Consider the following 24726-nt stretch of genomic DNA (forward strand, 5'->3'; position numbering starts at 1 on the left):
TTATAAACGCTTTACAAACTTTTTGGCCTGCCACTTTAATTGGAAAAAAATATCTTTAGGGTTTTCTTAAAGCACTGAAAACTTAAGATTTCCCTTTAGTATAACTTTATGAATAGGCTAGGTGCTTGCATTACTTAGTAATACAATCGCATGTAATGCAATTTGACTTCCTAAATGCAGCTTCGCACATGTTCAGTGTTAGAAAGAAGATCATTAGTAAGAAGAGTCATGGTCTTTCACAGATAGACCACATTAAATCATCGCAGGTCTGGATAACTATTTATGTTTTTGAAGCTATAGATGATGATAGTATTTTTCATTTCTTCTGAGAACAATTAAATTTTACTCAGTATTTTAAATTTTATAAAAATTCAGTTTATTCGTTAGCTTCGTTCGTTATTAGTATAAGTTCCTCTAGATTTGAAAAGACGGGGCGGGACCCTATCACCACGGCACTGCAGCCACACGAGGCTTATTGTGCCTTATAAGTTCCTCTAAGAAAAGTATAGCCCTGTTTTCAACCTTCTAAGTTCAAGGATTACTTACACTTAATTATTGATTGCCAAAATCTTAGTTCTTCGGAAAAACGACTGTTTCGCATAAATATTCACTAAGAGTTCTTGTCCACAAAACTTATTAAAAAACTTAAAAGCAATAAATAATGATTAATAAACATTTCCAAGTAAAATGACTATAGTCGGGGAAATCCTGAACCTATTTGGTTAATCATAATTTAGAAATCAGATCATGGCAATGTGTGGGGAAGTCCGTCTGGTGCAATGTATCACTCAATGTGACCTGCTTAATAGCACTTAAAGTTCAACTGTAAGAGAAGTACGGGGATATTTACGTACTTAACACGTTTAGTAAAATTCTTGGAATTCCGTCACTTGGTTTCTTGGCCAAGTCTCAGTTTTCTATAATTCCAGGTATGGAGTTGGCAGAGAGTTCTTGAATTTTAGTAGGGAGATAAAATTTGTGACAATGAAATAAATAACTTATAAACAGTATCTTTCCTGTATTCAGCTGCTTTTTTAGTAAACATAACATAAATTTTATGTTTAAAATTTAATACATACCTTTAAATTTTGAAATAGGTATTTTATTTAATAAAATATTTAATTAGCTACAGGATAATAGAAAGGAAAAATGAACTAAGTGAAGTTTCATGCTATCTAGCGGCTATAATTAAAACTATATGGCTTAGTAGTTTTACAAAATCCCGCTAGATAGCACAGAAACCAACTTTTCTATTAATTTCATTCCGTTCTCTATTTTACGTTTTATTAACTGAGTTAATAGCTTTAGGTTATTTATTGAATGCCACACCTGTCGCGTGTTTTGAACAAATAAATTAAAAATAAAATAAACCATTAATAAGAAACAACATAACGTATGAAAAGATTAATTAATTGCGATTATTCCAGCAAAAATGCACTTTAATTCTGTAAAAAATTACTATCATTAACTTTTAATTTGTCTAAATGAAAACAAGTTCAATATGTTCAAAACACAGCCGCCATGCCTTCTACAGTTTAGAGTTGACTGAAACTCTCAAAAGGATATGTGTTTCGAGATTAGAACAAATATCTTTTTAATTACCAGCTGAAGTAATGAATTAAATTTAAATTTATAATTTATATGTCGAATAAACATGTATTCATGCTCTTTTCTAATATTTTTTGATTAATTGACTACTCGTTCCACACTTTCTAAAGAAATTCATTATTTTTGCTTATCATCCTCAAAGAGAATAAATACAATAATGGCTGAATTTAATTTATTTTTAAAAATAATTCTTATACTTTCATGTTAAAATAGAGGTTTTAGACTAGACAGACATATTCCATGATACTTTAATGTTTGATAATAGAGTTGTGGACACTCATAATATTCCATGATACTTTCATATTTGATGATAGAGATGTGTGACTAGAGTAGATATGTTTTAGGAGACGAGCAACAGAGCGATCTACTGCCCCACATCACTTAAATCGTACTGCAAGTAAATTGTGATTACAGCTAGTATATATAATATGTATATAGTGTTAGTGCTGCCTGGTGGAGAAAATATAAACTAATTTTGATTTTTCTTAGTTAAAATAGTGATTGTGCTAAGGGGATTGTGCTAACCTAGGAATGACAGCAACTAAAGTTAATTATTTTATTAACTTCATTGTTTTTATTAATTATTACGTAGCTCGACCTTTTCTTAATTATGAAATATTATAGTTAGATGGCATTAGGTATGTGTTAATTAATGATACCGGAAGTAAGCTGAAATAAATTGTTTTATGCTGAAAAAAATGCATAAAATATTTCTTGCTTGTCGAGTGTGCAATAGTACTGCCAGACTATATAGGTAAGTGATATTTCCAGGGCGTGGAGGGTGGGGCGAAAATTTGAATGTTTTTGATTTAAAAGAAATACAATAATTAATGGTTGAATTTCATTTTATTATTATTTTTTATTAATCTTAAAGATACTTTCGTGTTTAATAATAGAGGTTTTAGACTAGACATTCATAATATAATATTCCATGATACTTTCATATTTGATGATAAAGAAGTGTGAAAACTAGAGTAGATAAGTTTAAGGAGACGAGCGACAGAGCGATCTATCCCCCTACGTTACTCAAGTCGTACTGAAGGGAAATTGTTTACAGCTGTACATATGAAGGTTAAGTGCTACCTGGTGGCAAATATTTGAACTAATTTAATTTTTCCTGTTTTTACCGCTCTCTGACGGCATTTTTGGAAACTAATTTAATTTTTTCTGTTTTTACCGCTCTCTGACGGCATTTTTTGGAACTAATTTTATTTTTACCTGCTTTTACCGCTCTTTGACGGCATTTTTTGGAACTAATTTTACTTTTTCTGCTTTCACCACTCTCTGATGGCATTTTTTAGAACTAATGTTATTTTTCTGTTTTTACCCAATATTATTTCTTTGTTTCTTTTAATTAAACTATACTTAAATGAATTTTTAGTTAGATACTCACCTGTACAGTACTTTATTTGCAAGTTTTTTTTTCTTTTTAATGAGTCTATGGGAAAATGAGAAAATATATTAGGACGTCATTAAATTTGTTTAGATTATTCTTTGTTTTACTACCAATTACACATATATTGTGTTATATTTTTTATATAACAAAAACATTTAAATCAATTACATCTTTTAAGTAAAGATTATTGGAGTTTTGTTCAAGCCGTTGTACTGAGTGCAAGTACTTTTCGCTGCTCTTCTTAATTTACTTTTTTATACAGTTTTTTAAAAAGTCTTACCTGTGTGAATGCTTTTAAAGTGCTTTTTCTACTCTTTTATGTGATATAAGTTGTTGGGAACTTAGTGCAAAACATTTGGAGAAAATTAAGTTTGAAATTGCTAATTTTTTTGTTTGAAAGTTTTAAATTGAACAGTTATGGGTGATAAGAAGGTTGATACAGCTGGTAGTGGGGGTTTGCATGTTGCCGTGCATGAAAGTGGTGGGGGTCAAGATCTGGTAAATTTGTTATTGTCTAAGTTTGACTCATTTGAACAACAAATGAAGGACTTACTAACTGAAGTTATCAAGATAGATGAAAATAAAAAAAAATTTATGATTAGCTGTAAAGAAGAATTTAATAAAATTAATACAAATTTAATTGAAAATTTTAAAGTATGTAATAATGATATTAAGGTTCTTAAAAATGAAAATGAGAAATTGAAAGATGAAATTCAATCTCTTAAATCTCGCTATAATCAGAATATTCAGTATTTACGTTTTAATAATGGAGTTCGACTTTTAAATGTTCCGGAATCAGCAGGAAATAATTGTTTGCAGATTTTTAAGAAGATTTGCCAAGTTATTGATTTCCCTTATAGAGAGAATATGATAGATCACTGCTACCGAATCAAGGCTAAACACTCAGATTTTACACAGTAACAGTAAAGTTTGTAACTAATTTGGATAAAGTACCTAGAATTTATTGTTGAAAAAGCTGAAGCATTTTCTGTTAACTTCTGAAATGTTTTCTTCAACTGAAGACAAAAAAACCTATTTATATTTCAGAATTGTTGCAAAATATTATGCACAGCTGTTTAGGGAAGTCAAACTGATGGTTTAGAAATTGTAGAATTTCTATTCCAGTCACGGATGGTGCATTAATAGAATCTATAAGTTCTTTTGAAGACCTTCAATTATTTTTGGAAAAAGTTGGTGATAAGGCACCCCAATCGACTTACTCTGGGGATGATATTGATGATACTGGAACAGACACTTCTGGAACTAGTAAGAAGATCTCGAAGAAAAGGAAAGTTAAGAGCTTGAAGAAAAATTTGCAACAAGGCTCCTTGGAACGTTTTTTTTTATCCCAAAAGGAATTACCGTTTCAAGTTAGTGGTAAGAGTTTATTAAAGATCTTATTTTGGAATATAAATGGTTTTAAGAGAATTTTTTGATTTAGATTCTGAGCTGGTAGATTTAGTTTCTAATGTTGACATAATTTGTTTGTCTGAAACTTTTGTCTTTACAGAAAAGCTTTCCGTCCCGAATTGGTTATGTTCTTATAAATTTTATATGGCCAAAGCTTTAGTACTTTTCTAAAGAATTTAACTGGGGTTTTTTTAATTATACGTTATTTATTCTATTCCGTTTTTCTATTTGATTCTTTTTTCAGGTGCAGGGACATTAAAGGGGTGTTTTGTTAGTAACAACAAAGGAGTTTAATCCTCAGGAGGAATCGCTTCATGTTAAGGAATGGTTGTTTGGAAAGCTAAACTAAGATTCTAGCATTAATATAATTTGAGAATTTCGTATGATTTATTGAGACGATTGAGGAGCAATTTTTTGAATAACTAGAGGATGTAGACTGATAGGCATTTAGATGATGATAAATCATCATTTTAATTTTAAAAATAAAATTATGACTTATTTCGGCAATTTTCCCCAGTCGATTGGAAAATAAACATTGTAGAAATAACTAATAAATATTAATGCTTTTCGTGAAAGATAACGCTGTATTTTTTAAAACCTCAGCGAGTAAAAAATGGATGTTACAATTTAAACTTGACAGGTGAAGCTAATGCTTAAACCGTTTTTTTTAAAAACACATTTCAACATATATATATTTGTCTGTTTCTTAAATAAATATTCCACTTTGCACGAAATACTTTGCATTTGATGTTATTTGATATCTTTCTTTGAAGATTGTGACTTCGAAGGTTCTTCTTTACCTTCCACTGCTACTTTCAAGTGATATTCCAGTGCAGTATTTTTAATTCTTTCTTCTTTTAACATTCTTTGCAATTTACTTTCATTTTGAACGCATTCTTTTAACTTTTTTTTGAGATTCTGTTAAATAATATAACAAAAAAATTAAATTATTTTAACTAAATAGAAACAAAGTTGCAAATTATCAAAAGTATAATTAAATAATAATAGGTACTTCAAATAATAACGATGTTCCATTGCATAAAAATTGAATTTGAATTTAAATACAATTTAATGCATATGAAAAAATTGCATATTCTGGCAAATAAGGTCGTTAATAGCCCTTCAAAAAATAAAACATGTGATGGATAACAAATTAAGGCTAATGTGAAGCTTAGGGTTAGTGTAAAGTTAGAAATAAAATTAAGAAAGATAAAGGTAACTATAACGATTCAACTGATCAAGTAAAGGAGAGAATTAAAATCAAGTTAATAAAGATCTGTTCTTGTCAAGTATAAGAATTAGGGAATAATAAGAAAGAAAACGGTAAATAAGAAAAAGTTAAATTACTTTACTAAGACTTGAAATATGAAGAAACTAGAGAGTAACTAAAGGAACCAGTAAGACTATTCAGCTGAAGTGAAGTAAGGAATGGAGAAACATTCAATTTCAAGATTTTTGTCATGCTTATAAAAATTCATGACAATTAATTATGTGTAGTGTGTTTGGATGTTAGCCGGCAAGGTTAAAGGTAGCCAATAAAGTGAATCAGAAGAGAGGTCAAGTAGTACTTTTTGTAATTCTATTACATCTTGATAAAGAGTGCGCAATGTACTAATATTGCAATAAATTGAACTTGACTATTATGTCTTATAGGAGACTAATTAATTTATTCCATTAAAATATTTTCATTTTTGAAAGACAAATAAAAAAAAGTACCTCTAGTTCATCATTTTCGTACTCTATTTTGTTTGGTGAAATATCGCCAGCTTCGTCGGGTATTTTCTCAACGCTTGTAGCGGTTTTAGGCGCAAGTTTATCTCCCAACACCCCTTCCTGTACAGTTTTAATGCTATCCAGGGCTTTGTTCAATCTTTGTTCAAGTTCAACACTTTCTTGTTTCTGTTGTTCCGCCAGTTGTCTGTAATGCCATTTTTGAAGTTAGATAGGAATAGAATGTACATTCATTTGCCTTAACATATGATTTTTTACATACATTAGGCTCGTTAATATAACATAAACAAATAAAGGCGCCATGGTAGCTGAGCGGTCAGTGGCGAGGCCTAGCAAAGCTAAGAAGTATTGTGGTACAGGATTCGATTCGTGGTCTAGGCCTTGGATTTTATTTAATGTTTAATAAGAGAAGTAAAATACGTTTGCTAGACGCCTCCGTCCACGACACCTAATTGGATAGTTGGATGTAAAGCCTGCCTTTACTAAAGTAATAGGCATTACTTCACTTTAAACATTACAATCAATTCTGTTAGTGTTGAAACGGGATACCATTTCATTTATTAAGAGTTTTTTAATTAAAAGGTTATAAAAGTGTTTCGAAATAACTTTTCCTTTTTTTTAATTCATCACAAGAATTTTATTAAGTATTTTAGATACCATTAAGGGTGGAGGTTTATTTTTGCTCTTTATATCAATAGTTATAATAATAGCCATTCAAAAGTTAACATATTGAAGAAAGCAATTTTACCTCGAAGAAGGTAATCAATTTGCCGAGAAAAAAGAAGTTGTTAAAGAAGTTAAACAAATAGATAAAAAAGGAGAAATATTTCATCAAGATATTACCGTCAATAACAGAACCGTCAATCTAAATATCAGATTTGATCATTATAAATATTTGGTGATTACGCGAACAAACACCTGTGCACGATTTACTCTCTGTAATTCCTGCTTGGCTATCGACTAATAGCAGCAAGGTAAAAAATACTTTCTCACTCAATTCAAAAAATATAAGTACCACAAGCCATTTTTTTTTTAAAAATCTCTTTAAAAAATATACTAACAGAAAATGGCACAGCTGACTTTCTGTCAATTTCGCTTCTTCTCTTAATTTCTGTTGCTGTTCTTTTATAACTGGCGGTACATCAGTGGCTAATTGCTCTTCAAGTTCTTGATTCCAAATACGAATGCTGGCCAGTTCTCGTTGATATTGTTGGATACTCTGATTTAAAGCGCAAGCTGAAATAATGCATTTTTTTTTTGTAAAACTAGAAGGTAAAAAACAAGTATTGAAAACAATTTTTGTCCTCAACAGATTGGGCTAATTTAACGAGAATATAATAAAATACAACACCACAGCCCTTAGGATCTCTCGATGGCAAAAATAAAAGTAGTGTTTTGCACAATAAAATAGTATTTGTAAATTGAAAAAGTTATTCTTACCTGTTCTTTACAACATATTTGAAAATATAACAGTATATGTAGATGTTACAAAACAGATTTACATAAAATTGTAGCAATATGTATAAAAATTATAATTTAAAAAAGGTCTTTCAATTCAATCTGAATTCAGTGATCTCTTAGGTCGGACTAGACCCTAACAATTGAGTATTTTGGGTAAGAAAAGTAGAGTATGGTACCAAGGAGCATGGCTTCTTTTACTGTACTTTTTGTAAACTATCCTTTTTTCTAATTTATACTTCGATGAAGACTAATAGTAATAAATAATTATCGTAATTCCTGCATGGCTTATCGCTCGTTTCTAAAATTTCTCTTTCACTTGGCCATCTTATTAAAAAAATCCTGACAATTTAAATCGGGGAAAAGGCAAAACTTGCTGGAAGTTATAGCAAGATATTGATTTCTCTACAATTCTAATCAATTGCGTGCTTTGACATACGAGTATTTGCTGCTTTTGCTGGTAAGTTTTAATCCGGAGCGGAATATTTAAGCGAGGCTTTCTGTAAACAATACTGGATGAACAGTCTTAATTTAAAGCTTAATTATTCAACTAGCTTTAAAAAGTTTAAAATGTGCAGGGAAATAACAAAAATGACAACTAATGTTACTACTACTATCGAACGACAGTTTAACCTTGTATAGCTTGTATATATGAACAATAATTATAAGGGAGGGAATATGTTTAAATTGATTTAATGTCCCAGTTTCATTCTTTTCATAAAAATATTTCTGAAGTACCTAGATTACTTTTTTAAAATGCTAAAACAAAACAAAAAAACTTACTCCTTTTTTGGGCATCCAGTTGTCTCTTTGTTACATCGTTCTGTAATATACAAGTTTTTTGTAAAATTGCACGTTTTTGTGGAGTTAAATCGGCAAGATTTGGACGCAATTTGCAGACTGGCGCCTTGGGTGGTACCACGGCTCTGCCTTCATCTACCATCTTCTGTGTGGCTCTGGTCACAAGTTCATGCAATTCTGATAATTCTTGGAAAGTAACTTTCTGAAAAATCAAATAAAACATTAACTTAATTTTTAAAGCAACAAATAGTACCTACAATACAATATTAAGGACGAATTAATTCGGTTTACAAAAAGTCTCATAATGAATACTAAAACACAGAATAGTGAAATATAAAAGTAGTCCCTTTATTTCTAATTCCTTATTTTAATTATAATTCCTTTACATTATTCTACACTGAATTTTTAAACTAAATTTGTTTACAGAGATGCTACTTGATAGAATTTTGTCCATGGTTCTTAACTTTCTGAAAAAATGGCTTCTACAATTTCAAATAATATCCACTTTCCAGGGCGGCTTTGGAGTAAAACTTGTTTAAACAAGACTTTTAGCTATAGTTTTAACCCCTCTTAATGGTAACAGTTAGGAAAAACGTACTTTACAGAAAAATAACACTTTAGAGGGAAGGGATATTTCAATCCATTTATTTTGATTAATTTTTAAATTAAAAACTTGAAATCTAAAACAAATATTTTTGTTTAAGATGATGTTAGGTTCTTTTAGAACCAATTGAACAGAATTCATACTTCTCAAGGTTTCAACATATTTATTTTTTTGCCAAAATGTACACGAATGCATGCACAGAACAATTTGAGAACAAGAACAATCTTAATTTACTTACCGACCAGCCAGATTGCATGATTTTCTTGAGGATTCTGTTGAGTGGATTATCAAGAGGCATAGACTCTGAAAGAAATATACACATAAATTTCAGACGATCGAAAACTACAATAAGGAATAAACAAAATTTTAAAACAAATTTAGGATATTATTAGGCAACGAGGATTATTCTGTATACACTAGACTGAGTTTCCAACACTTCTTATCATTATCATTTCTCATCGTTCTCTTGTACAATTTTCTTTTTCTTCTTACAACTTACTTCTTTTTACAATAGCTCTAACAAAATAATAATATTCTCTACTTGTACAGAAGAATAATATTCCGTAGTGAAAACAGTAAAAGACCACTATTTTTTTTTTAAGAGGCATACATTTGAAATCACCACATAAAAAATTATTTATCTGAAATCTAACGATTGCTAACAGATGATTAAAAAAAAAAATTGTTGACTGGCAAAATAGTGAACAAGTTTTTAAATTGGGCAACCAGTTTTTACTGAAAACATGTTCCCGGTTTTTGATTAAATTAATTAATTAAATAGAAAGTGAGATATGTGACCTAAACTCAATATTACAAATTGGTTCAACCGATTTAATGGCCATCACGTTTTCAGCTGCTTACCCAATATATGATTTGGAGAAACTTATTTTCATTAGAATTACTTGAACCAAAAATTGGGAGTTTTTCCAATTTTTGTTTTGTCCAAATTATTTTAACAATTTAATAATAAATAGAAATAGTATTTTACCTCTTGCTGTAAGTAACTCAGCAGTCAATTCATCTATGCTGCTAAGTAATTCAATATTTTTTTCTCGTAAATTCTCCAAATCAAATTCTAAATCATCAATTTTGGTATTCAGTTCTCCAATAGTTGATTTTAAGCTTGATATTACACCATTTTTTTCTAAATTGATTTGCTTTTCATTGTTTAATAAGGCATTAGATTCACTTAATTCATTACATAAATCATCATAGCATTGCTTTAATTGGCTTAATTCATCTCTTAGTTGTTGCATAGCGGCAATTTGATCTAATAGTCTTTGTTCCATTGTACTTCTGTTGTTTGTTAAAATTTCTATTAATTCATTTAATTTTGATAATTTTTCTGCTAAACAAGCTATCGTTCCATTGCGCTCTTCCAATTCATCCTGCAATTCTTTTTTTTTATTGGTTAGTTGTGCAATTTCTTTATTAAGATTTTCAATAGTTTCTAACAGATTTTTGTTATTAGACTGACATAAGTCCAATTGATTTTCAAGGTCACTTTTTATTTTATCCAAAGTATAAATTTCCCTTTGCAATTTATTAATAGTATTTTTTAAAGCTTTATTGACTTTGGCACAATTACTTGCTTTTTCTTCCAGCAATTCCTTTTCTTGGGCACATTTAAATAATGATGCTTTCAGTGCGTCCACCTCATCTTCTTTCCCACGCAGCTCAACTCCACAGTTTGTTAATTTATTAAATAGTTGAGATCTTTCTTCTTCTAATTCACTATTAAGTTTATTTGCAATGTTTAAATCTGTTGTTAAATCATTAATTTGGGTTTTTAATTGTTTAACTGTAGCTTCTAGTCCTTTAACTTTCTCTTCTAATGTTTTAATAGCTTTCTTAGCAGTTTTAACTTCATTGCTCAATTCTTCTATTTGCTTATAAGCATCTTTCAAATTTCTATTTAATTCTTCGTTTTGATCCATTAAATTCTGTTTTGTACTTTTTAGTTCGATATTTTCAGTCTCTAGTTTTTTAATTAGAATCTTTGCATCGTCGAAACGTTCTTGTAAACTGTTATTTGCTAATTTTAAATCTTCTAATTCGTTTTGACATGATTTTCCAGCACTTTGTTCACCATCGAATTCTCCCTTCAATTTGTTAATATTTTGCTGCAGTTCTTTAATATTTGTATTTAATTTATCAATTTCTTGATCTTTTTCTTTGATTGTATCATTTGCCAGTTTTAATTCTTTCTCCAAGGTACTAATTTTATTATTTAATTCATCGATTAACTTTTTGGTTTCGTCTAATTCTGTTTTGAAATTTTCATTTTTATCTTCGCATAATTTTAATTGTTTCTGTAATTCGTAAATTTCTTTTTTTAAATCGTTTATCATATTTTTATATTGTTTCAGTTCTGTTTCTAAAGAATTTATTCCTAATTTAGTTTTTTTAAATTCTTCATTTAATTCATCTTTTTCTTGCATTGCACGAACAAGCTGTTCCTTTAATCTGTGATTTTCTTGTTTAAGGCTTGATAATTCGTTTTGCAATGAACTTTTGGCTTCTTGTTCTCTTTTCAAATTATTTTCTAATTCTTTATTCTGTCGTTCTAATTCAACAATCCTATTATTAAATTCATTTAATGTATCTTCCAAACTTTTACATTTGTCTTTGAATGTCTTTAATTCAGATTTTAATTCATTAATGGTATCATTTAAAGCATCTACTTGATTTTTAAGGTTTTCGTTAGTTTTGGCTAACTGATTATTTTCTCTTTCTGCGTTAGCTAATTTATTTTCTAATTGACTTAACATATCCTTTAAATCCACCTTTTCACTCATCAGTTGATCTATTTTATCATTTGCTTTTTTAATTTCATCTTTCAATTCATCAATTTGATCGTCTAATTTAGTAATTCCCGATTTTTTTTCATCATTTTCTTTCATACATTCATTTAAATTACTTTTAAGTGATTCGTAACTATCTTTCAGTTGCTTTAGCTCCCTTGCAGTTGATTCTAAATCTCTTCGGCAGGTTTCTAGCTGATCTAAAGCGTTTCCAAATTGAATTTCTATGTTAGCAATTTGGTTATTTTTTTCATTTAAATCACTTTCACAAGCTTTTAGTTTATCTTTAAGTTCCTTATTATTTAAGTTACAATCTTCCAATTCTTTCTTTAAATCTTTCATTTCTGCCTCTAATGATTGGATTTTGGATTCAAGACCTCTGTTCATTTCTTTACAAGCTTCTGATTCATCTAATAATCCCTTATTTTGTTTTTGTAAAGTATCCACAGTTACTTTTAATTGGTCTAACTGTTTTCTTAATGAATCATTCTGTTTATTTGCTTCATCAAGTTTTTCTTTTAATTTTTCAATTTCTTTAGTTACATTGCTTAAATTATTGCGTGCTTCACTTAATTGATCTTTAAAATTTTGATTTTCTTTACTGAGTTCATTATTTTTTTCTTTTAATTCATCTACCTCTCCTTTAAGCTTATCTCTGTTATTTCTTGCTTCAATTAGGTCTTTTTTTAGTCTTTCATTTTCAGACTTTAATTGATTTATTGTTTGATGTTCAACATTCTTATCTTCAGCTTTGGCAAGTTTACCTAATGCTTCTTTTAACTGACCTTGTAGGCCCTCAATAGTCTTTCTACACTCATCCAATGAGTTTCTAAGTCTTAAGTTTTCTTTCTTCTCCTTCTCCAAAGATTGTTGAACACTTTTTACCTCTTTTCGTAAACTTGCCTCGCTCATGGACTTTAGCGATTTCTCTAATTCCATGCCTTCGCGTATGCGTTGGGCACCTTCTTGTTCGGCTCTTAACCTAGCCGATTCAGCAGTGGCTTCTTGTAATTTTTTTTCTAATTCAGCTATTTTCTCTCTTAATTCATCTTTAAGAGCTTCACATTCTCTAATTGCCTTTTTAGAATTCGTTAATTCATTTTTCAAATTTTCAATATTACCTAGTTCGGTTTTAAGCTGGTTCTCCAAATTTTTCATTTGATTTTCCAAGCCATTTATTTTTTCTTTGCCCTGATCTAATGCATCTTTTAGTTGTTTGTTTTCTTCTCCCAACTTATCAATTTTATTTACTAATCCCAGTTTTTCTTGTTCACATTTTTCGAATATTGCATTAGCTCTATTTTCTTCATTTAATGACTTCTGTTTCTCTTTATTTAATTGATCAACGTCATTTTCGAGATTTTTATTAGCTTCTAATAATTTTAGTTTTTCATCCTGAAGATTCTGTAAATCCTTTAGTGCTTTTTGGAAGTTTTCGTCTTTAAGTTTTAAATCATTTAATAATTCATTATTTAATTTTTCCAATTCCTTCATTTCCTTCATCTGTGTTCCCATCTTTTCAATCTCCGAATTCCGATCTTCGATCTCTTTTTCTAATTTACTTATATTATCTTTTGCTTTATTTAATTCATTTAGTGCCTTTTCTTTTTCTTCTCTTTCTTGTTTAAATTCTTTTTCAAGCTGATCTAAAAGTTCTTTTTGCTGACTACAACTTTCTTTTTCTTTTTCTAATTTATCTTCAAGTTCTTCTAGCTCACTCTGTAATTGATTAATTTTATTCTGTAACCGCACAAGTTCATCATTCGCCTGCTGATTCTTTTTCTCCAATTCACCTATTTTATCCGTTAAATCATTATTTTGCTTAGTCATTTCATTTACTTTGTCTTTTAATAATTCATTATCAGTTTTCAAAGAGTCATTGGCACCCTTTAAGTCATCCATATTTTTTTGTAATTTGTCAATTTCCGAATTTTTGTCCTTTAGTGCTTGTGCCAACTCATTTTTCAACTGTTCCACTTCTTGAGGCTTCTCTTTCAAGTTTTGTAATTCTTCTTTCTTTCCTTCAAGGTCATCTTTCAATTTATTTAACATTTCTTCACACTCTGTCTTTTTCTCTTTTTCTGATTTTAACAACGTAACTAGATCTTCAAGATTTCCTTTTAAATCTTTCAATTCTTTGTTTTTTTCAAGTAATTCTTCTTTTATATTTTGATTTTCTAATGAAGCTTTGTTTAATTTATCTTCAGCCATTGTTAGACTATTTTGTAACGATTCATTTTGTTGTTCACAATTTTTCAGAGCTTCATTTTTATCAGCTAAGTCATTCTGCATCTTGTTTTTGTCATCAGTCAAGGCCTTTAAATCGTCTTCCAGTTGTTTAAGATTGTTTTTCAACTTTATATTATCTGTAGTTAAATCATCGACTTGATTCTCCAGGCTTTTTATCTTATCTTGTAATTCTTTTAACAAGTTATTTTTGTCATTTAATTCTTCTTTTAACTTTTCTGATTCTTCTAATTTATTTCCCAGTTTTTCTATTTCTTGATTTTTTTCATTCAAGTCTTCTATACGATCTTCTAAATCTTTTACTTTTTTATTTGCTTCATTTAATTGATTTTTAACATCTTTTAAAGCATTTCTCTCTTGTTCACAATTTAATAAATCATTTTGCACTATGTATAACTGCTCTTTGAGATTATCAATTTCATTTTGTTTATCTAATAATAATTTTTGAACATTTTCTAATTTGTCGGCTAATTCTCTATTTAATTCAACTTGCTGTTTACAGTCCTCTAATTCATTTCTCAAATCTTCAATCTCTTTCTTTAATGAATCCATAGTTTGTATATCTCTATTTAATTCATCTATCAGATCTTTTTGTTCATTATTTTCACGCCTTAAACGATCTAATTCCTCATTTAATCTCTTAACGTCTTCTTCTCGCTCTTTTAATTTATCTTGAGAATCTTCTAATTCATTACAAATTCTTTCCAACTCCATTCTGTCTTCTGCACATTCATCAATCAAATTCGCCAAAGCATTTCTTGAAGCTTTTATTAAGTCTTCCACATATTCACATTTAATTTGAGGATCTTCTAAGGCATTATCTATTTTCTGAATTAACCCTAAACGTTCCAATCTTTCTAACTGACAATCTTTTTCTTTTAATTTATCTTGTAAATAGTCTTTATTTTGCGACAACGTAAATAACTGTACTTGTAATTCATCACGTATATCTTCTAATTCTCCAATCACACTTTTGGTTCCGATTAATTCTTGTTTAGCTTCCACTAACTCGTTAATTTTAGCATTTAGCTCTGCTTGTAACATGTTCAATGATTCTCTCATATGATCCTGCAAAATAAATGTATCATTTACATATGGTGAAAGATTATAAAAGATGTAAAACACGAACATAAATTTAATTCACGGACCAAATAATATATTTCCAACATTAATGAAAAATAAAATTATACTAAATTGTACGAAAAATAATAGATCAATAAAATAATAGTTGCCTGAGGGTTGATCATCAAAACTGTACGAATATATGAATAATTATTATAACATGTACTATTTTATAATATGTTCTATGTAAAATATTTTATCTAAATGAAAGTAAATCAAAATGACTGTGGCAAAAGTTCCGATGTAAATAAAATATCAACCAACTGATATCATATTAAATTAAATGCGGACCACTTAAAATTTGATCACAACCCCAAGGAATTTTTTTACGTTATTTAAATATTGTGATAAATTCATTTAAATTCACAGTTATCGCTATTATTATTGGCTGAGTTTGATTATAGGTCTCGATTATTGGCATTAATCCTATAAATCCACACAAGTATATCTCTAAACGCAAGTTACTACATGTAACCTTTCATCTAAAGATATACTTCAAAGCAGTTGTGCGGTTCTACGGCATTAATGCCTACAATCTAGACCAACACCAGCACCATTAAAAAGTGATTAATTAGCACGGAAAATTTAAACAATAGACATAGTATTTTTAGCTGTTAAAAACTACAGGAGCACAGAAAAGTTGCACATCTGATTGAAGAATTTTGCCCAAAACATAATTGCCAGTCCCACGAGAAATGGTGATACCTAAAAGTTCGAATTGTCCCAGTTTTGATAAATTTTGTTCACACCATTCCGTAGAAAAGACTACCGTCCCAAACACAAAATATTTATTTTTTACAATTACCCTTACAATAATAAAGTTATTCCACTTACAAGCGAATACATATGCACAAATTAAATACATGAATGAATTATAAATTTATGAACGTACCTCTTTACTCTCGAAACTGCATGTAAGCTGTTCAATTCTGTTCACAAGATCCCGAATCTCATCATCTTGATCCGCTATTACACCTCTAAGTCTTTCATTCTCTTTATTCAGCGATTTTCTCTCTTTTTCCGCTTTTTTCAATTTTATTAACTCCACCCTTGCTTTTTGTAGTTCTGTTTTCAATCTTTCATTTCTCTGATCTTTTCCTAATTTCTGAAACCAAGATTTTAATTACTTTTTTGTCTCAAACAAATATACGTTTTTTTTTCATTCAGTTTATATCGAATATCCTATAAGTATGACTCTAAAGCTTAGGCTTGAACTACTTAGATTCTGGTCAAAGTTCAATAAACTTATATTGCACTAAGCTATCAGATTTTAAAGCATAATTTTCCTGAGCTAAAAGTCAACCATTTCTGCGATAAAAATATACTTAAGCGCAACTTAAGAGGTCAATCGGGTTGACGACTCGATGAAGGAGGGCTACTAACATCAGATATAACATCCACCGATAACAATGCCGTTATTCAGAATATCTATATATGCACTTCAATCATTGGTAGCCATGTGGAAAATAGCAAGTTGGTCGTGTAGCAATAAATTTAAACGAAGCGTGAATTTGGTTTAGTAATCTTGTTGCTAAATTTTATTTAAGCGCTTCCCCCCAATTTCATTTGAAATTTTTCACATATTTAAATCGGGCACATTATTAATTAAAATTTGTAAATTCATCTGTGTAATTATTTATTTATCGCAGAAATATTAATAGCGAACTGATTTGCCTGATTTTGATAACAACTTAAAACAAAGATTCTAAAATTTGCAACCAACTTTAATTACAGATGAAATTCTTATATAACCAACTGGTAGAAATTATTTCAAAAAAGTAATTTCTCCTACTGAAGAGTTATAGATGCCTGTTAGTGAGCTTTATTTATGTTATAAGCTGGTTAACTGTGAGTCTTTACAACAGCTCCTAGTGGAACGCGATGTCAGTGAAACGCTTTTTCTTAATCATTCTCACTCTGGGCTCTTCAACTTCTAGAATTAGAAAAAAACTCCAAACAAGAAATAAAAAAGAATTATAAAAACAAAAAAAAATATCTACGCTTCAACCCAGCACCCTTTAATGACATTTAATTTTTAATTCTAATAATACTTACATCTTCACATAGAAGTAATTCTTCACGACATTCTTGAAGATCACGTTTAGCTTTATCATAATTTTTTGTTAATTTGATCAGTCGGTCTTCTATTCCTTCGAAAGCTTCCACACGAGCCTGCACATATATGCTATAAAAATGTTTTCTATAAATGCTTATACCTTATATTAAGATTATTGTTCTATAATGAAAAAGATAGCCTCCTAACATAAAGTATGGTACTCTAATGAATTGGAAGAAATCCTACGATAGAATAATGAAATTCTGATCATGCACTATTAATCTGACTGCAATGATTCTGCGCAATTCTAACAATTCTAACTGTGCAAACAAATGGTCTCATTATGATTTTTATATTAAAGTAAAATATTTTCATTAAGTAAAAATCTACAACTCAATGAAATAAATTTGAAATATACATAATATTTCCTTAAAGTTAATTAATTTAATATTTAATTAATGCTTGACTAAATATTTATTTACAACTAAAAGAAATGCTATTCCCTTATTCTTCTGAGTATGTAAAACGTTTTACATACCTGTAAGCTATTCCTTTCGAAGACTAATTCATCAATTTCATTCCCTAATTCCAGTTCTTTCTGTGAGTATTGTTCTCTGAGGGCATCTCTCTCCTCTTTCACCCCAGCAAAATAATCATATTGTTCTGCCAGATCGGCCACCAGGTCACGAAGATTTCTGACAGTGTCATCATCTGTATCACCCTGTAACAGTATTGAAATTAAATAGGACTGGCCATAAACAGGTTTATGTCTACAAATATGAAAAAATACGTTTAAAGTTTATATCATAAATGTTGACTGTATCTTTAGTAAACAATTAATTATTGACTCCACGCTGTACATAAAACCTTTTCCAACATTAAAACAATCAAATCAAACTTAAATTTTAATTATGGACTGTCTTTTCCTTCAAATTATTCAGTACTTCAATTTTTATAGAACCATTTGTTTACTTAATTTAATGAATAGAATCAACGTAGCGATAATTGACGAATAAACATGGTGCCAATGAGTAGAAAGAATCTTAGTATCGAACCTTCTTGATTTGTTTTAAGAAAGCTACATCGAGAGTTATTAGATTGAATTTCGCAGTTGTACTTCACGGATTACGGTTAATCTTATTAAATGATTTGCTTTAAACGAAATCTAGAAGAATTAAGAATTGTAGACTAGTGATAATAAACATACAGCTTCTATTAGAAACACTCGTGTGTATAACAATAAATAATGTAAAAACTTACCGCAATACTACTTTCCATAAGTCTGGTCTTAATCGCTTGTTCAGAATCTGTCAAAGGTTCCTTTTTTTCACCTTTAGACAATATATTGTTTATAATTGTTAATTTTCTTATCAGTTCGTCCATGAGTGCAGCGTTTTTCTGTAAAGAAAGTGATAATGAATTAATTTATTGTAACTTTTGCATAATAAAATAACAAATATCTTTAACTTACCGGCACGCCTAACATTTCTAACAACTGAAGAAACGGAACATAATTCCCCCCTGATGTGTTCTACAAAAAAAAAAAAAAAAAAAAATAATAATAATACAATTATTACAAAGAAATTGTTATATTTTCTAAATTATTCTTTGATATTTAAATACTGTATACAATAAGTAGCCAGAGAATATGATCAATTTGCTTCCTTGCTTGGAAAAATTAAATATACCAGTGGGATGGTATGTGAATGTTTTAGTGCTAATATGGTTACTTTTTTTCATATCTAAATTCCCGTTAAACCTGTCGGGTAAAATTAAGAGAAAGACAAGAGATACCTGGAGGCTAGGCCTATGATTGAGAAGTGATTATGTTTAGCTGTTACTATGTCAACCGCCACATTTAATTATATAAATGTAAAACATTTTTTACTGGCACTTTTTAAAATTTGTATTTCAATTTGATGGGTTACATTACCACAGCTATTTAAAATCACTTCAGTGATGATAATTTTATTTCATTTCGGGGGCTTCGCCCCTCACTTCACTCGCCTATATTTCTTGTACCCATCGTGTAGAAACTTACAACACTTAATTTTATTGCATTCCGCAAGACATGTGTAACGCGAAACTTGAGTTAAAATGCCTATTTCACCAAGGATATTCTAACCCCCCCCAAAAAAATACAAACAAAAATAACTCACCTTATTCACAGCAATCCCTATCACACGGTTCGTACACTTCTGCAACTCCCTCTAGGAATGCTCTCATAAGATCGCCACTGGAAGAATGACCCCTATGCCACCTGTATTCCACTAAGTAGGCGTCAAACTGACCAGTAACGGTCCTTCTTGGCAGCTTCCTTGTTATGGAGCTCCATGTGCCCATAATGGCATTCATGTGCACACCAGTTATCAGGGTCTTTGAAATGTAGGGAACGGTCTTCTTTCATACGTTGAATTCCTTCATCTTCCAGACAGTCACATTATTTCCAACGTCCGAATAGTAAATAGTGGAACCCGGGAGTATGAAAGTCTTAATGATATCTAGTGATCAACAACATCTATCATACTGTTTTTGCTCCTTTCAAACCATGAACCCTTCCGTAAATTTCTCTTAACATCATGAGAGGGGACCGAAGAAACTTGACACCTCCATTTATTTTTTATTTATTAATTTATTTGTCTTTAAGGCCTAAGCCTTATACAAACGGAGTGTCAATAAACAAATTTCATACATAATACAATAATTAAATTAAATGATCAAACTTGATAAAAAACAATATCATTAATGAAATCAAAACAAACAAAAAAGTAATAAAAATAGTAAGTTAATATTTATAGATGCTGTCTAAAGGAAACAAAAAATATAAAACCTGTTTAAAACACAAAAACAAAACTTTAACGACTGAAACTATTCATTTAATAAAGTAGACCTTAACTTTAATATAATTATTAAACACGTAATTCTAAACAACGAGTAATTTTACTTTCTCGCTACTGTACATTAATTTTAATAAATCTCTTTGTATATCAGAGGGCAGATTACTATTGAAATAATGAATCCTTATTGAGTCATATCTCCTTAACAAAAACTTACAGTTTAAAAAGTTAAGTATAAGGGTTGATTAAACGCCAAAAGGTACACAAATCAGCAAGTACCCAACATTTCATTAATACTTCATTGATATTATTTAAGTAATTTTACCGCATTAATTTTCATTAATATTTTTTAAGAATTTATTAGATGTCACATACCCTTATGCTGGCCATTTTCATCTACAAAATATTTGTTCAAGTAGCACACCATTTAACTTAGATTGACTGTAATATCTATTTATCTATAATAATCAAACTATTAATTACAGGTGAAAAAGAAAACGTTATAAAAATAAAAAAATATGAGGCTTAAAAATTCAAAAAAAATTTTAAAAAATGCTTACACCAACATACATCAGTGATTTTGTTTATTTATTTTTATTTTTAAATAAAAATCGTCGGTTTAAGTTCATTCTTCGATTAAAGTAATTGTTATTTTATGTAGTAGTCAATCTGGCTTTATCGTAAATAATATAGTTGTCTTCAATTACATTCTCCATCTAGGTGTTCTTCCCACAATGTTGTGTATATGTAATATAAAGTAAATAAGATATGCATATTTTTAGGACAGCTAATTATTCCAGTATTTTACTATAAGTAAAATTAGGGGAACTAAATTAAATTACAATTGAGAAATGAATATATAATTTTGAATAATCTACTTGTTATTAACTGTGTGTCATTGTGCTCACGAATATTTCGGTAAGACGAATTCAAGACTGAAATATTGTTTTAAATCCTCCGTGATTCAAATTTAAACAGTAGCCGACTCTAAATTTGTCTTTTTCTAATTTAACATGCATGTATATGTGACAACTTCAGAATAAAGGGCACATTAAAGAGAAATCAGAAGAATAATTTGGAATAGAGTTAAAATAAAGTACCTATTTATACGAAGATATAATATACATTTTATCACAATTATAACTATTATGAATGAACTGGCCAGCATAAGGGTATGTGACATCTAATAAATTCTTAAAAAATATTAATGAAAATTAATGCGGTAAAATTACTTAAATAATATCAATGAAGTATTAATGAAATGTTGGGTACTTGCTGATTTGTGTACCTTTTGGCGTTTAATCAACCCTTATACTTAACTTTTTAAACTGTAAGTTTTTGTTAAGGAGATTTTTGTACCTTTTGGATAGATTTTCCTTTTTGTCTATTAGCAAAGTTACGCCTGCTTTACAGATTTTTTTAAAATTTGGAATAAGCTATTCTATCATTATAACCTGATAAGGTGTTAAATCGGAACCGTAATTACCACTAGAGAGATCTTTTTAAAGAATGGTTATAGTTGCGGTCCCCAAACCATCCTCAATAACCATTTTTTGGAGAAAGCGTTTTGAATAAAATAGGAAGGTATTTGTACGTAAATAGCAAAATTAAACTGCGATTTCAGTACTTCCTTTTAAGAGGAGCAAGAAAAATAAACTGCGATTACAGTACTTCTCCCTAAAAGGCAAAGATTTTGAATCGAACGACAATTCATTGATGTAAATCGGTTCACTCATTGATAATTTTAACGATTGCAGTACTTCCTCTTAGTAGGTGTAAGAGCATGATGGCACTTCACAGCCACGTAGAGGAGCTTTAATCACTTCTTCGTGCTAAATTTTATCAAAATCGGACTAAGCTTTGTAGAAATATTGGTAATAATAGTTTTAGAAAGGGACTTATTTGGGTGGGGCGAACTCCCCTCCTTATGAGGCATAGCGTCGAGACTTTTAAAGTACAAATCTGTACAAAATTTCGATTCGAATGACACTTCATTCATGAAAATCGGTTCACGTGTCGATAATTTGAAACGATTGCTATACTTCCCCTTAACAAGTGTAAGAGCAGATCGTCGCTTTATTGTTAGGTAGGGGAGCCCTAACCCTATCATCCTACCAAATTTTATCAAAATCGGGCCACGATTTACAGAGTAATTAGTAATAATAATTTTGGAGGGGGCCTTACATAAAGGGGGCTAACTCCTCTCCCATTCGATGCACAGGGCCGAGACCCCCAAAAGGCACATCTACATAAAATTCCCAATCGAATGACACCTCATTCATGAAAATCGGTTCACGCGTTTAGGCGCTACGTTGTTTACAAAAAAGGTAACAACAAGAACAACAAGAACAACAAGAACAACAAGAAGAAGAAGAACAAGAACAAGAACATTTTTTGAAAAAGCGGTTTTTGCTCATTTTCGGCAACTTTTTTCTCGAAACCTATTAGATCTGGGTGGTTGCAAAAAAATTACAGTTATGAAGGAGGGTTTGGAGTAAGATTTAAAGAAAATTTGGGAATTTTATCTTTTATAGAAAAAGAGAAAAAAATTGTCAAAGTTGGGTGTTTTTCAACGTTACGCTTTTTCGTGCAGTTTTTGATGGTCAACCCTTATACAACTGTCCTACCGGACAGTTTTAATAAAGGACAAACAAGAAACAGATGCATGAAATCCTCCTCAACATGCGTATCACAAACTGTACACAACAATTTACAATTTATAATATGAATGGATTTCTGTAAAGATATTTTGATAAAATATTTATTAGAAGTTCGCAACTGAGCAATCAACCTAGTAACCTTAAAGGGTTGTCTAAAATTAATATATTCTTGAGGTACTCCAGCCAAGAGTGGTAGGCTATTATAAATATCACTAAAACGGGAATATTCAAGAGATTGCCAGTCCAACTGGAGCAAATTAGATTGACATTTTGAAACAATCTCTTCAGCAGAAAGTCCATTGAGATTTGACGCTTCAAAAGAAACACCATACTTGCTCGACAAAACTCTCAACTGAAGAAACCTGTTATATTTATACTTATCTATCACACGGTTTTGTTTCATCAGACTCATTTCTCTTTCACAACTTGGACATATTATATCTAGCACTAATCAAACCGACTTCCTTGCAAAATCTAATCACTTTCATCTGACCTTACACACTCATATCACATTCATGCTTTAACACAAATAAAAACTGTAAATTGATGGCAGACATCTCAAATGAAGTTACAAAAAACAAGAAAAGAACGCAAAGCTGAGGCTACAATGACGGAAGCTACAAGCAGTACAATACCACGATTCCAATTACTGTCAATACACATATCACCCTTAGAACAAAAGCTTCGCTAGAAACAAATTACTAGTGCCTAATTAAATATCATATGTAAATAGTTTACTAGATTATAAAAATTTTTGCATGTCTAAAAATAAATGTGGCAGTTGACATGGTAACAAATACATATACTAACATCAAAATTAGGCAACCACCTCTAGGTGGCTAATCTTAAGACCAGCCAAACCGTAAACTGTGCCTTAAATGTCATGAGGTACAAAGGGGGAACTTACTCCGTTCCTAAGAAGAATGAGATAATATATCATGGATCAGACTTTATTTTTTGGGGTGTGCAAACGTTCAATGGTAATGACATCTAAATTTTTTGTCCTCCCCTAAACTGCCTTCTGAAAATGAGGTTCAAACGCCATACATTGGAGCTGAGGACTTTATTGGAGCTGAGGATTTTTTTACAGTTGTTACTACTTATGTTTGTTAATTATATCTCCAAAGTTTCTAATATTTCTGTTTTCTTTTTCTTTTCACAAAATATGCCGCATGGTTTTTATTTTTTTGTAATATGAAGTAACCCATGTTTAATGTATTGATTCTCTTTACATTTTTGTAAATTATACCTAGAAACGCTGCGTGGAAATCCATTATGCTAACCACTGAGCTAATCCCTTGCCTCAGATCACCTGAATTCTCAAAAGGGTAATCCAGGGGTTGGAAACATCTTTAATCAAGGTGAAAATCTTAAGAGAATAATCAGAGCATAAGAGATAAATTGTAAAGAGAGTATTCAGAAGAGCAGAAAACAGACCTGTTTTGTGACCTAATCTCTAGCTCTAAAGACGTCACCATTTAAGGAGCTGAGATTACAGTGAAGCCGCGTTTACCTATTGGGTGACCTGTCCTCAATAGGATAGGTCCATCCTATTTTACCCAATGATAAAATACCATCAGATATTTCCTAAAGTCTATAAATATGGCAAAGAAATGCGCTATGACATTAAAATCATCTGATTATTTACTGTCACCTTTTTGTTCATTAAATCCAAAAAATACTGCTTTCGTCTCTCATCATCAGCTGTCCAAGCGCGAACATCATCAGCAGAAAGATAATTTTTAAGTCTAGCCTCACTTCGTCTTCTTTCTAAATTTGGCAGATTCTTCCTATAAACATCATTAAACAATCTATCTTTTTTATTTAAAAATGTAGAAGCCATTTTTTACAATTTTGAAATTTTGCTTCATCAATTTTATAACCAACGCTGTTGGATATGAGGGGTCCGCGCACAATGAACTAATTAATAAACATCATAAGCTCTTTATATTTTTACAACATATGATTTTATTATTATTTTTATTTATGATA

At 30.1% G+C, this 24726-nt stretch overlaps 1 protein-coding gene across 1 annotated transcript; it reads right to left on the reverse strand.

Annotated features, from left to right (window-relative positions):
* Positions 1-4978: 4978 nt before the first annotated feature.
* LOC141460102 (uncharacterized) lies at positions 4979-24677 on the reverse strand. The gene is made up of 12 exons (XM_074139770.1): positions 24389-24677; positions 18709-18768; positions 18498-18635; positions 17776-17958; positions 17237-17353; positions 16074-16286; positions 9997-15127; positions 9247-9311; positions 8387-8606; positions 7207-7381; positions 6131-6332; positions 4979-5332 (listed from the first exon to the last, which is right to left on the reverse strand). The coding sequence occupies exons 1-12, from the start codon at positions 24575-24577 to the stop codon at positions 5165-5167; spliced, it is 6861 nt and encodes a 2286-aa protein (XP_073995871.1). The 5' UTR covers positions 24578-24677; the 3' UTR covers positions 4979-5164.
* Positions 24678-24726: the final 49 nt, after the last annotated feature.

Source organism: Rhodnius prolixus, unplaced genomic scaffold (genome assembly GCF_049639745.1).
Source record: "Rhodnius prolixus isolate KJV_2025 unplaced genomic scaffold, Rpr scaffold_6, whole genome shotgun sequence".
Classification (NCBI taxonomy): domain Eukaryota; kingdom Metazoa; phylum Arthropoda; class Insecta; order Hemiptera; family Reduviidae; genus Rhodnius; species Rhodnius prolixus.

Coding starts and splice junctions, on each gene's coding strand:
- LOC141460102 (XM_074139770.1), bottom strand. CDS start 24,577: ATGGCTTCTACATTTTTAAATAAAAAAGATAGATTGTTTAATGATGTT. Junction 16,287..17,236: donor AATTACTTCTATGTGAAGAT/GTAAGTATTATT, acceptor TCTTGGTTTCAG/AAATTAGGAAAAGATCAGAG. Junction 6,333..7,206: donor AGTCAGCTGTGCCATTTTCT/GTTAGTATATTT, acceptor ATGGCATTACAG/ACAACTGGCGGAACAACAGA.